At 65.4% G+C, this 14,614-nt stretch overlaps 1 protein-coding gene across 1 annotated transcript; it reads right to left on the bottom strand.

Annotated features, from left to right (window-relative positions):
- Window positions 1-237: 237 nt before the first annotated feature.
- PIAS4 (protein inhibitor of activated STAT 4) lies at window positions 238-12,171 on the bottom strand. Its single transcript, XM_056119742.1, has 11 exons — window positions 12,086-12,171; window positions 7,724-8,153; window positions 3,291-3,375; window positions 3,167-3,208; window positions 2,976-3,066; window positions 2,759-2,887; window positions 2,535-2,640; window positions 1,980-2,053; window positions 1,706-1,866; window positions 711-841; window positions 238-630 (listed from the first exon to the last, which is right to left on the bottom strand). The coding sequence occupies exons 1-11, from the start codon at window positions 12,110-12,112 to the stop codon at window positions 347-349; spliced, it is 1,560 nt and encodes a 519-aa protein (XP_055975717.1). The 5' UTR covers window positions 12,113-12,171; the 3' UTR covers window positions 238-346.
- Window positions 12,172-14,614: the final 2,443 nt, after the last annotated feature.

The following is a 14,614-nucleotide window of genomic DNA, read 5'->3' as shown; positions in this document are numbered from 1 at the left end:
CCGGGCCTGGGGCCGGAGTCCCGCGCGTTTCCTTTCTTGTTGCTTTTCCTGTAGGTTCCTTGGTGGTTTTTTTTTTCCTTTTTCTTTCCTTTTTTTTTTTTTTGTGGGTTTGTTTTTTTGCTTTTTTTTTCCTTTTTAAATCCTCCCCTAGGACAGTCCGGTCCGCGGGCGCGGGCGCTGGGCGCCGGGGCCGGAGAGAGGGGGTGTCGGACAGGGGACCGGTGGGAAGCCAGCTAGGATCGCGCGCGCCGCCCTCGCGCCCCCCGCGCCCCGCGTCTGTCCGCTGGCGCGCACGCGCGCGGAGAGCACCAGGAGAGTGAGTCCGGCCGGCGGCCGCGCGGCGCGGTCAGCAGGCCGACACCAGGCCCTTGGGGAACGGGCAGCGGCGCTTGGGCCGCGGGCCCTCCTCGTCCTCGTCCTCGTCCTCCTCTTCCTCCTCGTCCTCGTCCTCCGAAGACGACGAGCTGTCCAAAGTGAGGTCCACCACGTCGGCGCCGGCCTTGCCGTTCTCCACGCTGGCCCCCGCGCCGCCGCCCCCGAGGGCCCCGCTGCCCCCGCCGCTGCCGGCGCCGCCGCCGCTGCCGCCGTTGATGCTGGGGGTGGCCAGGAGCCCGTTGGGGTCCGAGGTGCCTGCGGAGACAGGGCGAGGCTCAGGCCGCCGATTTGGGGGTCCAGGTCGGGTGCCCCCCGGGAGGCCCCGCCCCACTCACCCAGCACCAGGATCGGGCACTGCGGGCTGCAGCTGCGCTCCTTCTCGGCGCGGATGGGGCACCACGAGCCGTCCGCCAGGAACTCGATCTCGTCCGCGTCCTCACACTCGCTCAGGATCTTGGAGAGGAGCCTGGAGGCCAAGGAGGGCCACGGAGGTGAGGGGGGCCCCTCCCGCCCTGCAGGGACCTGCTCTGCCCTGCGCGGGCACCCTCCAGACACCCACGTCCTCGCAGCAGCTCCGCAGGGCCGCCTGCACCACCCACCCCCCAGAACCCCACTGCACAGCCCCGCCTCGGCCTCTGGACAAAGCCTGAGCACCAGGAATGAGTGTCCATGCGGCTCTGCTCCTCCCACCGCAGGGCCCAGTCGGGAACTAGGGTGGGGGTGGGGATGAGGGCGTGGGCCGGGCCCTGGACCGCAAAAGCCCAGAGCCAGACCAGGACGCAGCTGCATCGACTATAAACCGAGGCCCCTTCCTCCAGGAAGCTTCCCTGGCTACTACCCTCAGCCGATGGGCTACGTGAAGTGGGCAGCGGGCATCCTAGGTCTCAGGGCTCTTGGCTCCAGTGGAACCAGCATCACGTTCCCCAGCCCGCGGGCTGACACCCGAACTGAGTGACCTGACCCAGGCCAGGCCTGGGGGGAGGGGAGGGGGTCCTGCGCCAGCCGCACAGCTGCCAGCAGGGAACAGAGCTGCTATTCAGACCTGGCCTCCTCCCTCTGCCCAGGCTGCAAGAGGACGGCAGTCAGGCCCCATCGGGGAGGGCCCGGGGCTCAGAGTGGCAGAGACCCGGGTTCAAGTCCCGGGTCAGTCCTCTACTGGCTTGCCCCCTGCTCAGACTCTGAGGACAGGTGTGGGCAGGGTACCTTGACCAGAGGGCTGCCTGGGGGGATGGGGCGTGGTCCGTGGGGGCGTGGCGAGGGTGGGCGTGGCCCTGCCCTGCCCCCCCCCCCCCACTCTGGGCCCAGCAGCTGGGGAGCGGGGCGCACCCACCCGTCGATGATGAGCTGGTCGTAGGGGGCCGGCTTGTCACACACGGGGCACATCCAGGTGGGCTTCTTCTCGTTCATCTGCAGGTAGAAGACAGCGTCGAAGCACTGCAGGTGGGCACACGTCTCGGCCCGGCAGGGCACCGACAGCCGCATCTTCACCAGCTGCGGGGCAGGAAGGGCGGGGTGGGGCGGGCGTGAGCAAGCAGGGCACGCCTGAGAGTTACGTCGCACCCCGAGTTGCGCCCCCACACCCCTGGCCCGGCCGGTTCCCTCACCGGGCAGATGAGGGACACCCGCACGCCCGTTGTGGCAATCTCGCTGTCGGGGTCCAGGCGCAGCTTCTCTTTGACTGTGGAGAGGAAGGCCAGCGTGAGCGGGAGGAGACCCTGCCCCCCTGAACCCCAGCTTTTCTGAAAATCGCAGGGAACAATCGCCTTCCCATGACCGGCAGCACCTGAGCATGGGTGGTGAGGAACAGGGGGCAGGGGAGCAGGGGGTGGGTGGGGGAGATAGGGGTCGTGCCTGCAAAATCCCAGGACACCCCCTCCCCAGGAAAGAACCCGGCAGATCCCCTCCGTGTGTGAAGGCCTGGGCTGGATGAGGTGGAAGCAGTCCCACCCCAGGATCTGCGGGCCTCACCCCTGTGGGGCACCCTGGAGGGAAGTTGGGGGCAGGGCAGGGCATGTTCCCGGTGGCAGCCACAGGGGGCACTTGCTGTGTCCAGGTGCTGGGCGGGGGCAGGGAAGGGGGACAGTGCTGGGTGGGTCCCCCTTAAAGCTCCCACCCCACGAAACCACGGGCGTCTGGTGCCCAGGACCCCTTGTACTCACCCAGCGACTTGCACAACTCCGGGTGCTTCACCCCGATCGTCTTCAACCGCTGCAGCAGCTCGGAGGAAGTCAGCTGCCGCACCAGGTACAAGGCCACCGAGTAGCTCTGCGGGCCGGAGGCAGGCATGAGTGCCCCCCCCCCCACAGAGGCGCCCCTCCCCCCACAGCTAGCCGGGCAGGAGGGGACACGAGGTGGGGAGCATGCTGGGGCGGCCCCCACTCACTTTGCCGTAGTTGCCCCAAGTGACGGTGATGCGGTTGGTGGCCGATGACAGGTACATGAGGTGGGTGAGGTTGATGGGGCGGCACGGCCGCTTGGGCTCCACGCCCGGCTTGTTAGAGGGATAGTAGCCCTGGGAGCAGACGGCAGGGGCAGCTCGCATGGGCTCCAGCTGCAGCCGGGCCACCCTGCCCCCGGCCCCCCCCCCACCCCGCACTCACCGGGACAGAGCAGTAGCTGTGGTTGACCTTCACGGCGATGTTGGGGGGATACTGGTCCTCCTGCGGGCCGCTGGCGTCCGAGTAGCAGATCCTGCGGGCACAGGCTGGACGTGGGCTGGGGCGGCCGAGGGCGGGAGGAGGCGGAGGGGGGGAGCCGTGGATGGGACAGGGGGTGTCGGGGCAGGGCTCACCTCAGGACCACCTGCACGGCCTTGATTCCCGGCTGCAGCTCCCTGGGTGAGGAGGGTAAGTGAGCGACCTGGCCAGCCCCCACTGGTCCTCGGGGTATGCCAGCCCCCCCCACCACTCCCGCACCTGGAATTTCGGATGAGCTCCACCTGCCGCGGCGTCAGGGCGAAGATGCACGGGCTCTCCTGCAGTTTCTCGCTGTTCTGCGGGACTGACACACACCGGCGCGTTGGCACCAGGAGGGCCTGCTCGGACACCCCCACCCACTTGCCTTTGGGGGGTGGGGGGACTCTAAAGTAGGGGGTCAGACTACTCCCCACACAGTGCTCTGAGGCTGCAGGGGCAGTGGGGATGGCGCAGCCTTGCCCGCGGCTGACCAGGTTCCATCCCTGGCACCCCGTCCGGTCCCCTGAGCCCCACCATGAGGGACCACCACAGCGCAGGGCCAGGAATCAGCCCTGAGTACTGCCAGGTGTGGCCCCCGAACAGAAGCCAACCCAAACCCCCAAAGTCACAGACCTGAATCCGGGGGGGGGGGGGGGCACCTGCCTTGATACAGCTGACCCAGGCTTGGTCCCCAGCCCCACCAGGAGGGACTCCTCTGAGTGCAGAGCCATGGGGAAGCCCTGCGCACAGCCGGGCGTGGCCCTACCCCACCCCCAAATAAGAGGGGGGGCAGTGCAGCCCGCAGAGGTGCCTCTACTACCCCCTCCCCCCAAGCTGGGGCAGACCCCGGCCCTAGAGCCCCAGGGGCTGGCTGTCTGGAGGCTACTGTCACACTTGTTTGTCTGGGCGGGTCCCCAGAGAGCTGAGGCCACCAGAGGCCCTGAGGAGGGTGGAGACCAGATCACTGGGCAGTGTGTGTGTGTGTGGGGGGGGGGGGGGGGCAGGGCGCCCCAGCGGGCTCAGCCCCTCATGGGTCTGGGGAGAGGATCTGGATGTTTCCTGCAGGGGTGGGCACGACCAGCCAGTTCCCAGCACAGTGGAAGGGTCAGGCCCTTGTCCCCCACCCAGGGCCGGCAGCTCCACAAAGCCCTCTGACCCTCCCCGCAGGGGGGCAGTGCCCGCCCCCTCCCTCATATCCATCCCTCCTCCCACTTTCAGCCCTGGAGGCTGTGGCCCTCCCTGCCCAGAGGCCTCTGGGCACCTCCCTTATCTGGAAGGTTCCGGTCCCAGTCACCCACCTAGTCCCTGCTGCCTTTCAAGTCCCCAAAACCAGCAGCCCGGAAGTAAAAGCAGACACAGCCGGCGACCGCCGGCCTGGCTGTGGGACCCGCGGGCACCGTGTCCCCATGCACAGTTGAAGTGATCCCAAGCAGCGACGGCGGTACCCTGCCCCCCCACACACACACACACCGCAGGGCCGCCAGGGGCCCCAGGGAGGATGACCAAGGCCACGGAGGCCAGGACAGAACCCAGGTCCTGAGGCGCGTCCTGCTCGTGACCACACAGTACCCCCCAAGAGCCCAAGTGAGGAAGGGGTGAAGCAGGCAGTGATCAGGCCCTGGATTTGGGGAGGGTCCTAGTGCCCCCACACCCCACCACCCAATGATATTCAGACACTGACGGCTGGAGCAAGAGCACAGCCAGGAGGGCACTGGCCTCGCCCGCAGTCAACCTGGGTTCAACCCCCGGCACCCCCCAGGGTCCCCGAGCCCCGCTAGGAGTGTGCCACAGAGCCGGGAGTGTGCGGTGGCCCCCAACCCAAAAGGAAAAGCATGTTGAGCTGGCAGGGAGCGAGGGGCACGGCAGTGTGTGGGACCCCCACCTGCCGCCACGCTGTGTGTGTGACACTGAAGGGCGGGTCCGGACCAGCAGGAGCCAGGGCTGAGCCTGCAGCCCCTATGGGGCCCCCCAACAACCTGAGCGGGTGGAAGCAGCTCTGCACTGCGGCCCCCCAAGCACCAGCTGGTCCCCAAACACACACCGGGTGCAAAGGCAAAGCTGAGGGGGAGTCCCGGTGGAGACCCCCCCCCACATCCATTCTGGGTCCAGCTCTGGAGGGAGACCGAGTGCCCAGCAGAGCCCCACACAGCAAGGAAGAAGACGGTCAAGGTCCACGGGGTGGCCAGGCTGTGGGGGACACTGGGGGCCCCTGAGTTTTGACCTGTGGGTGCCAGTGGATGGGGCACAGCCTGAAGGGGCACGAGGGTCACCAGCCCCAGGTCCTGCTGCCAAAGCAGTGGCCATGCACGGATGCATATGGGGGGGGGGGGATGGACACAGGCAGGGCCCCAGGGCAAAGGCGGGGCCGAAACCACTGAGAGGTAAAGGGCTGGACACCGGGACCCAGGCTGCATCAGAGGTGGCCCTGGGAACCATCCCGTCAGGCCCTTCCCCAAGACATTCTGGGACCAAGGCCACACCTCGCCCCAATCACAATGGCCTGCATTTATGGGCCCACACCCGACCATGGCCAGGCTCACAGTCACTCCATCCCAGCAGCTATATGAGAGCACAGCCTCCTCCTCCAGGAAGCCTTCCTAACTACCACCGCCCTACCAAGACTCAAGTTGGGGTACCGGGGACCTCCAAGAGTCGCCCCTGGGGCCCTGCACTTCTGGACAGAGCACGCAAACACCCCCCTCAGTCCCTTATCCATGCCTGGGGATCCCCTGCTCAGAACAGAGCTGGGGAGAGGAGCACTGGGCCCCACGTGGTGTGTGTGTGGTGGGGAGGCAGCGCGGTGACCACTGCACCCCCAGTCCACCACCTCGGGGCCCAGCACAGGATGCAGGGGGCGGGGAGCGACCCACGTCAGTTCAGCGACCAGCTTCCTTCCTTCCGCCGAGTCTCATGACGGCCTCCGCACCCCAGCAGGCCCCACTGGGGCACCCGCGGGCCCTGGGACGCCCCAAGCAGTGGCACCCTGCCCTGAACCGTGCCCCCAGCACCCCCGAGTCCCTCTGGGGTCAGGAAGCAGGTGCTGAGCCGTCCCTGGAACTCGGAGGCCAGCGCAGCCGGCGCAGGGGCTCAGAAGGGCTGGCGCGGGGGGGACGGGGGGGGGGGGGGGCATGGGGCTCCAGCCGCCCTCTGGGCCCTGTGCCGCCCCTCCCCCACCCGCATTCCGGTGGGTGATTTATGTCCAGGCTGCCCCCGACGCCTCCCTCCACACCGCCAGCCACGCTGACCTGTGCCGGGTGAGGGGCGGGAGCGAGGGCAGGGCCTCCTGGGGGCCCCCAGGCAAGGAAGGGGGGCCGAGGTCCAGCACATCCTGGGTCCTGGAACAATGACCGACCGGGGTCCTGCACCCAGGAGGTGGGGGGAGAGGCCCGACATAGTGCTGGGGGGCCCGAAGGGCTGGGGGGAGGCGCCTCTTTGTTCTGCGCCGCCAGCGCTAGGCGGGCGGGCGGGCGACTCACTCCCGGTGCAGACAGGGGCGCAGGCTCTCCCGGAGATCAGGTGACGGGGTCCCCGGGGGCTAGGGCAGAGATGCATTATGGGCTGCGGGGGCCCGGGCTCGCTCCAGCAGGAAGGAAGCCCCAGACGGGGCCGGGAAGGGGGCAAGGTCGCGGGCCCCTCCACTGCCCCCCTAGGCCCGGCGGTGGGGGCCCAAACAGGCTCCTCACTCAGAAGGGCCCCCAGAGTCCCCAATGACGACGGGCTGTCCAGCAAGCGAGGGCCCGGGGAGAAAGTGGGGTCACCTGGGGACGTGGCCTCGGGCAGAGGAAACCCTGGCCCTCCCCCCAAGTACAGCTGCTCAGAGCAGACCCCCGCCCCCCCCAGCCCCCTCCCCAGTCTCTCTCCAGGCCTGTGCTGGGGGGCACTCAGGATGCAGGTCTGGGAGGGATGCGGGGAGGGGAGTGCAGGGCCCCAAGCTGGCCAGATGATGGGACGGGGACCCAGCGACGGAATGTGGGGAGCCCCCGGCACTGCACAGGGTCCCCTGGGCCCTGCCAGGCGTGACCCCTGAGCTCCTCGGGGCATGGCCCGCCAGCACCACCCACCACCCACTCACCCGCCCAACGAAAGCAGGTACGGGGGACAGCAAGAGTGAGGGTGCTGGGGCGAGAGCAAAAGCACAGCGGGGAGGGCGTTGGCCTTGCATGCAGTCCACCGGGTTCGATCCCCGGCATCCCATATGGTCCCCCGAGCACCGCCAGGAATAATTCCTGAGTGCATGAGCCAGGAGTAACCCCTGAGCATTGCTGGGTGTGACCCAAAAAGCAAAACAAACAAAAAAATAAAAACGAGAAGAACGAGGGGGCTGCCTCCTGCTGCCCACAGGGCTGTCCTGCCCACCCGCGAGCATGCGAGGGATGGGGGTCAGTGTGGGGCGCTGGCGGGCGGGAGGGCCATGGTGAAGCACAGGAGAAGGGGAGAGACACCTCCGGGGAGGGGTGCGGGGATGCCTGGCGCGAGGGGACAGCAAGGAAGCCCCTAGGGAGTCAGGAGGCCACACAAGGCCGCGTCCTGCCCCTCTCCCCGGCACCCCTACTGAGCCATCCTGGGGTGCCCCCGGCCCTCCCACACCGGCCAGCAGGAAGCCAGCCTCCCACTGCCCCTGCTCTCTGCTGCCGTCCCAGACCTAGTCCTGGGGGCCAGGGCCGTCCACTCACCCAGCTCCGTGGGCTTCAGGAGCTCGTCCAGCATGTTGAAGAAGGGCAGCTTGACCAGGCGCACCTCGGGCTTCAGCGCCTTGGGCAGGCGGCCCAGTCCATTGAGGTACTTGCCGTAGAGCACGGGGAAGTCGAGGTTGGGGCCGGGCAGCGGCGCGCGGGCCCCCGCGGCCGGCCGCTCGCGCTCGAAGGCGGCCGAGTGCACGGCCAGCGGGTCGAGGCCGCGGGCGGGCGGCCCGGGCTCGGCGTGCTTCTTGGCGTAGCGCGTCTCGTACAGCTCCTTGATCTTCTTGAAGAGCTCGGGGCTGCAGTCGAACTGCACGAGCTGCAGCGCGCGGGTCACCAGCTCGTGCTTCAGGCCGCTCTTGCTGCGGCCCACGAAGCCCAGGAGCATCTGGAGGTCGGACACTCGGAAGCTCATCACCATGTTCTGGGGAGGGGCGGCGGCAGACAGGGGGCGCTCAGAGGCCAGCCCAGGACCCCCGCCAGGCCCCCTCAGTCCCTCTCTTCTGCCTCTCGGACCCTCAGTCTTTTCATCAGGGGCGGGGGGCTGGAGCGGGCAGGCGAGACGCGCCTCTGCACACGCTCTCCTGGGGCCGTGGCCACAGTGGACGACCAACCCCCCGGCCCGCATCTGGCCCCCTGAATGCCCACCGCCCCCCCAGCGCTGTTCTTTCCGGCTGGTTCCAGCACTTTCTTCTGTATGCCCTTCCCCTGCACACTCACATCGGTGATTTGGGGCAACATCATGGGGGGGAGCAAAGGGGGCGGTTTGGGCAGTTTGGGTGGGGGGCTGGGCAATATCCTGGCCCTCAACTCTGGTTCAGATCATCATAAGGAGAGCCCTGAGTGACAGGACAGCAGGAAGGGCGTTTTGCCTTGCAGGTGGCTGGCCGGAGTATGATTCCCAGCACCCTACAGGGTCCCGTGAGCCCCACCAGGAGCGATTCCAAAGCGCAGAGCCAGGAGTAAGTCCTGAGCACCCCTGGGAGTAACCAGGAAAAAAAAATGACTATCACAAAGGGCTAGAAAAATCGTACAGTGGGGAGGTCGCTTGCTTTGCACACAGCAGCCAACCCAGGTTTGATTCCTAGCACCCCAAAGGGTCCCCCAAGTGCGATCAGGAGTGATCTGACGACCGCTGGGTGTGGCCCCCAAAACAAAAAGACCATCATGAAAGTCCCAGGAGATCACCCGGACCCGGCCGACCAGTCAACCCCTGGGTCTGGGGGTGGCAGAAGTCCGTGACGGGGTCATGGCAACCAAGGTCAGAGTCCAAGGACTGGGAACATGTGCAGCCCCTCAGCATCGTCAGGTGGGACCCCTAAACAATCCCGAAACCAAAGTTAGCAGCAGGCAGCCCCCACCCCGCTGCTGTGGGGGCCAGGGGAGGAGAAAGCCTGCCCCACACAGGGCTGAAGGGACTTACGGGCCAGGCTCCCCGCAAAACTGGCCTGCACTACGTGAAGTGTGATGGAAAGAGAAACTTCCAGGGGCCGGAGCGATAGTACAGCAGGTAGGTCGTTTGCCTTGCATGCAGCCGGCCTGGGTTCAATCCCCGGCATTCCATATGGTCCCCCGGGCACTGCCAGGAGTAACTCCTGAGCATCGCGGGGTGTGACCCAAAAAAAGCAGAGAGAGAGAGAGAGAGAGAGAGAGAGAGAGAGAGAGAGAGAAGGTTCCAGCAAAGAGGGAACAGAGCCCATGACCAGCGAAGCAGGCAGAGAGCCGGGCCCCAAGAAGCGGCTTCTCCAGAGGGCAGGACCAGGGGGCGGGGGTGCTGAAGAGCAGAGGGGCTCCTGGTTGCCGAGTGGGACCCACAGATTCTGGGGGGGCAGAGGGGCGACAGCCCTGGCAGGGTGCTGGCGGGGCTGTGGTCCCGCAAAGGGTGAGTTGTCTGAGACACTCAGCACCAGGGCCCACTGTCCCCCACCCTGCAACACTTGGGGGTCGGTCCCTGCAGGAACACGGCGCCCCAAACCCACTATGACGGAACCTCACAGCAGGCCAGATGGGGCGGGGGTGGCACAGGGAACCCTCGGCAGCACAAACCTACCCATGAGCATGGGGGTCACTTGACAGCTAGGGGCAGCCTGACGGACGCCCCCCGCCACACCCCAACCTGCACAGAGTAAAGGCCTAAGGCCCGCAGGTGCGGAGAGGGCGGGCAGGGGTGCTGACCCAACACACAGAGACTGATCCCAGGCTGGACTCAGGGTGCTAGACCCCGCCCACCCCCCACCTGCGGCCAGATGTTCACCACTCAGGTTTCCCAGCACCTGCCACCAGAAAGGAGCCTGGCTCGGGCACTGCCGGGGTGTCAGGTGAGGGCCACCCCCCGCATCCAACCCCGGCTGCACCTATGTTTATAAACACCCACGCCCCACCCCCAGCCTCAGAGAAGGCGGAACCCGGACTGTGCAACCAGACAACTGCTGCGGTAACAGGTTTGGGGGTTCACACTGACACCCCCCAGCACGAAAGAATTCTCAGAGTGTGAATTGGATTTCCAAGTTTGTACCCGCAAAAAAGAATGAAAAAATACAAACTCAGCTCTTAAGAAGAGACTGAGAAAGTACCTAAAGGCAGTGCTGTGTGTTTGTGAGAGAGAGAGACGGGCCGGGCCGGGGGGAGTGTATTTAGGATCCCCAGTTACTGAAAAGATACTTCAAAGTGACAGTTTGAGGCTAGGGATGAAGGGGCGGCTCCTCTGGATAGGGGGTGCTATGGAGCCAAATCCCCCTTGGCACAGAGGCTCCCCAGAAAACGTGTCACCCCACAGCAATAGCACAGTGGGCCAGTGCTCTGAGTGCACAGGTGAACCGAGGTTCCATCCCTGGCACCTCGAAGACTCCCCCAGCCCTGCGAGGAGTGATCCCTGAGTGCAGCACCAGGGGTCAGCTCTGGACACTGCTAGTGTGGCCCCCAAACCAGAAAACAAATGAAATAAAAAGGGACCACCATCCATTTAGGAGTTAGGGGGCCCGTCTCTGGATGGTGCCTCCTCTCCAGATTCCCACACCGCCCACTTTGGGCCCCCCTCCCAAACCGGGGTGACCGCGGGGAAATGCCTGTTAAATAAATATCTCTGCAACTTTGTAACTGGGGCGGGGGTTGGAACCCGAGGTCCGGAAGGAGAGCAATGCGGAGCGGGCAGAAGGGAGCAGAGTCGGAGCAACGCGGGTGGGGACCCGCCTCCAGCCTTGAGCCCGCCTTGAGCCAACTTCTGGGAAGACAGACAGCACTGAAGATGCCTGGGTGGGTTTCTGGGACCTCACCCCGACAAGTTCACAAGTTCTTTGCAGGGAAAGTCCCCAGAGCTAGAGATCACCCCTGGAACCAGGCGGGCGGATCGATACCGGCAACTGGCAGGAACGCAAGGTGGAAGGGGGCGGGAGGGAGGGGCAGAGTGAGTGAGCTCCAAGCCCAACTAGGGGCGCAGGGAAGAGCAAAAGCAGAGACGTGGGGGTCTCCCACCCCTCGATGAGGTGCGCATGGGTGTCTGAGGGGCTGCAGAGGCCCCGGCACGGCGCGCGGGACCCTCACAGCTGTGGCTGCAGCCGCGGGGTGGTGCCGCCGGGCCGAGCCCAGACAGCTGCGGCAAGTCGGTAATCGGGGGTCGGAGCCCACTCTGACCACACCGCGCGGTGTCAGCAGGGGGGCGGGGCTCGGACGCCGACCCGGGCTGCAAGGCCGAGCCCGGGGTGGGCTGGGACCGGGAGGGACGGCATGCACCCCGAGGGCAGGCGCCGCGGAGCCCCAGGAGGCCCGCGGCGGTGGCAACAGCGGAGCGCGGGGGTGGGGGGCGAGGGGGGCCCCGAAAGTCGCTAGCTGCGAGCTGGCCGGCGAGGCCGGGGAGCTCCGAGGGACGCAAGAAGAGACGGGGCGGGGGCGCCTCGGACACTCCCCCCAGGCCCGCGGGCACGCACCCCGGCTGCGGCGCGACGCGGGGCCGGGTCGCTCGAGCATCGCGGCGCTCCGGGGGTGGGGGGTGGGGGAGGACCCCTGCCTCTGCCTGGGAGGCGGGGCCGGTCCCCGCGTTTCGGGAGACGCGGACCTGGATGCTCGTGCTGCGCTCGGCTGGTGCGCGGAGAGCCTTGCCCGCAGCCTCGCCGGGAGGCCGGGCCGGACCCTCGTCCCGAGGCGCCGGAGGAGGTGGGAGGACCCCGCCCCCGGCCTCCCCGCCCCCCGCCCCGCACCCGGAGCCCGGGGGGCCGGGGGGAGGACGAGGGGGGCCGGGCGGCGAGCCGTGGGCGGGCCGCGCCGAGGGTCCCCGGGGCGGCGGGCGCAGAGCTCGGCCCGCCGCCAGGCCCCCGCCCCTTCACCCGGCCGCCCGGCCCGGCGCCGCCGCCGCTCACTCACTTTGGCCTCCACCAGCTCCGCCGCCATCTTGGCCACCAGCGTCCCCCGCGCCGGGAGCCCCCAGCCGTCGCGTCACGTGACCGCCCGCCACTCGTGGGCGGGGCCGCGGCGGCGGCCAATGAGCGGCCGCGCGCCCTCCTCCCCCGCCGGGGCGCGCGCTCTTCGGCACTGCGCAGGCGCGCGCGGCCGCCGCCCTGGCGTCGAGCCAATCAGGGCGGCCCCACTCCGCGCCCCCGCCTTCCTCCCCTCCGCCCTTCCAGGCGCCGCGGCCGGCGACGGCCACGCCCCACGCTGGGCGCGTCTTGCTTCTTAAAGAGACACGAGCCTCTCGCGCAGGTGTAGGGTGGGGGCGGGTGCTAAGTCCCGCTGTGGGTGGGAACGAGGGCGTGGGGGTGGCGATGGTGGCAAGAGGCGGCGGTGACAACAATGCCGCCGAGTGGCTTAGATCCCAGCGCCGGGCGTCGCCAGGTGCGCACCTGGATTGCTGGATTGCTCCAGCCCCGCGACCGCCGATGCGTGCAAGTTGCCAGGGCGCCCTTCGCGCGCACATCCGGGGCCTGACGCTGCATCCCGCTGGCCTGACAAATGCGGAGTGACCCTTCCCCAGTTTTCCGCAGCTCGAGTGCTCTGTCCTCCCTGTTGCCGACTGTCCACACTAACCCCGCCTCCTTAGTGCATATCCTTTGGAATCCGCACGGACCCTGCTCTCGGGCGTTCCGTGACTTCCAGTACCCAACGGGCTGGGGAACCCCAACTTTTCTTGAATAACAAGCAGGAAGCGAGCAGCCCAGGGACATTCCCTGAGGTCATAATTCTCAGCCTGAAATGTGAGTGTCCCTCCCACCTCTTATCTCGCCCCCCAAACTCAGCGGTGGAGGTGAGATGGAAACTCCAAGGTGCTGAAGCTCCGGCTTGAAGGCTCAAGGCCCAGGTCCAATCCCCGGGGACCGCGTGCTATGTGTTTTTGTGTGTGGTGTGTGTGTGTGTGTGTGTCCCACAGCACCAGAGAGCTTCTTCTGATCACTACAGAGCTAGGAGTGACCTAGCATGACAGAGTGCCCCCTCACCAAAAATAAAACCCAAAAACAGCATGAAGAAAACGTGAACTCTTTAAGACAGACTTCAGTTCTGGAGTTTTGTTTTGTTTGTTTGGGGGCATATCTGGCAATCAATCCTCCTGGCTTTGCACTTAGGAACTACTCCTGGCAGTACCTGGAAAATGTATGGGATGGAATGCTGGGGATGGGACCCAGGATGACCGAGTGCAAGCAAACACCCTGTCCACTCCAGTCCCAGACTTCAACTCTATAACGGTACAATTCACCTGCCCCCACCCCCAATCTTCTGCCTGTGATATTCAGGGGATTGTTTGTTTTAAACATTTAAATAAAAAAATGTTTATGGACTGGAAAAATCCCACAACATGAGACCTGTTCCTTTTCTGTGCTCAGGAGTGACCCCTGTTGGAGCCTGTGCAGTCATAGGTGGACCTGGGATTCGAACCAGCATCTCCTACAGAGAAACAGCTGCCCCGTGCTAAGCAAACACTTTAGCTCCTATGCTGTAGGTCCAGCCCACCATGGTGGCATGGCCACAGTGGGTAGTCAAGTTTCAGCAAGTTTGGGGTGGCTATGATCCCAGCAGTTCAGACACTCTCCCTCTCTGCTCTCCTTAGTTGAATTTCGTTTTTGTTTTTTTTTATAAGCGTTTTGTAATAGTCATTTTGCTGATAGTTTCATGAAATTTGATCATTTCATCTTACAGCCCTGCCATTTTGAATGATTCCAGGTATGGTGATGGTCTGAGGGCTATGTTTTGATTTGTTTTGATTTGGGGGTTTGCTTTTGTTTGGGGGGCACACCCAGCAGTATTCAGGGCTTGCTCCTGGCTCTTTCCCTCTAAAACCCCGCCAGGAGTGATATCTGAGGGTAGAGCCAATAGTAAGCCCTGAGCATTGCCTAAAAACACAAAAACAAACAAAACCTGTGAACTAGAGGCTATTTTGAGTTCCAATGGACAGATGGGGTCTTAGGGCTTGAGCCATAGTCCAGCCGGGAGGGCAGCCTCCTTGCACGTGACTGACACAGGCCTCCCCTCTCCCCCAGCACTGCCAGAAGTAATTCCTGAATGCAGAACCAGGAGTAATCCCTGAACAACACTGGATGTGGCCTGAAAAACAAAAACAAACAAACTGGGGTCTTGAGTGGTGAAATCATTTACCCGGGTTACATAACAGAACGAGGGCATAAAGCACTGCAGCACTGCTTGGTGGGGGCAGGGGAGAGGGAACTCGAGGAAGGCACTTGTGCCAGGAGCTGACCGGGCTTGATCCCCAGCACTGCGTCTGTTCCCCTAAGCACCACCAGGGGTCACACCTGAGCACAGAACCGGAAATAGCCCCTGAGCACCACTGGGTGTGGCTCCCTCCAAGCAAGACAGACAACAAGGACCCAATAGGGTGGTCCTGGGTGAGGGGGACAGGGGACAAGTCTGGACTATATGTCACTTCTAGGGAATCTCACCAGACTT

The sequence above is a fragment of the Sorex fumeus genome, unplaced genomic scaffold (genome assembly GCF_029834395.1).
Source record: "Sorex fumeus unplaced genomic scaffold, SorFum_2.1 ptg000041l, whole genome shotgun sequence".
NCBI classification, from domain to species: domain Eukaryota; kingdom Metazoa; phylum Chordata; class Mammalia; order Eulipotyphla; family Soricidae; genus Sorex; species Sorex fumeus.
Note: the sequence above shows the minus strand (reverse complement) of the source record. Positions and strands in the feature narration are given on the sequence as shown.

Coding starts and splice junctions, on each gene's coding strand:
- PIAS4 (XM_056119742.1), bottom strand. CDS start 12,112: ATGGCGGCGGAGCTGGTGGAGGCCAAA. Junction 8,154..12,085: donor CGGAGCTGGTGGAGGCCAAA/GTGAGTGAGCGG, acceptor GCCCCTCCCCAG/AACATGGTGATGAGCTTCCG. Junction 1,867..1,979: donor GGGTGTCCCTCATCTGCCCG/GTGAGGGAACCG, acceptor CCTGCCCCGCAG/CTGGTGAAGATGCGGCTGTC.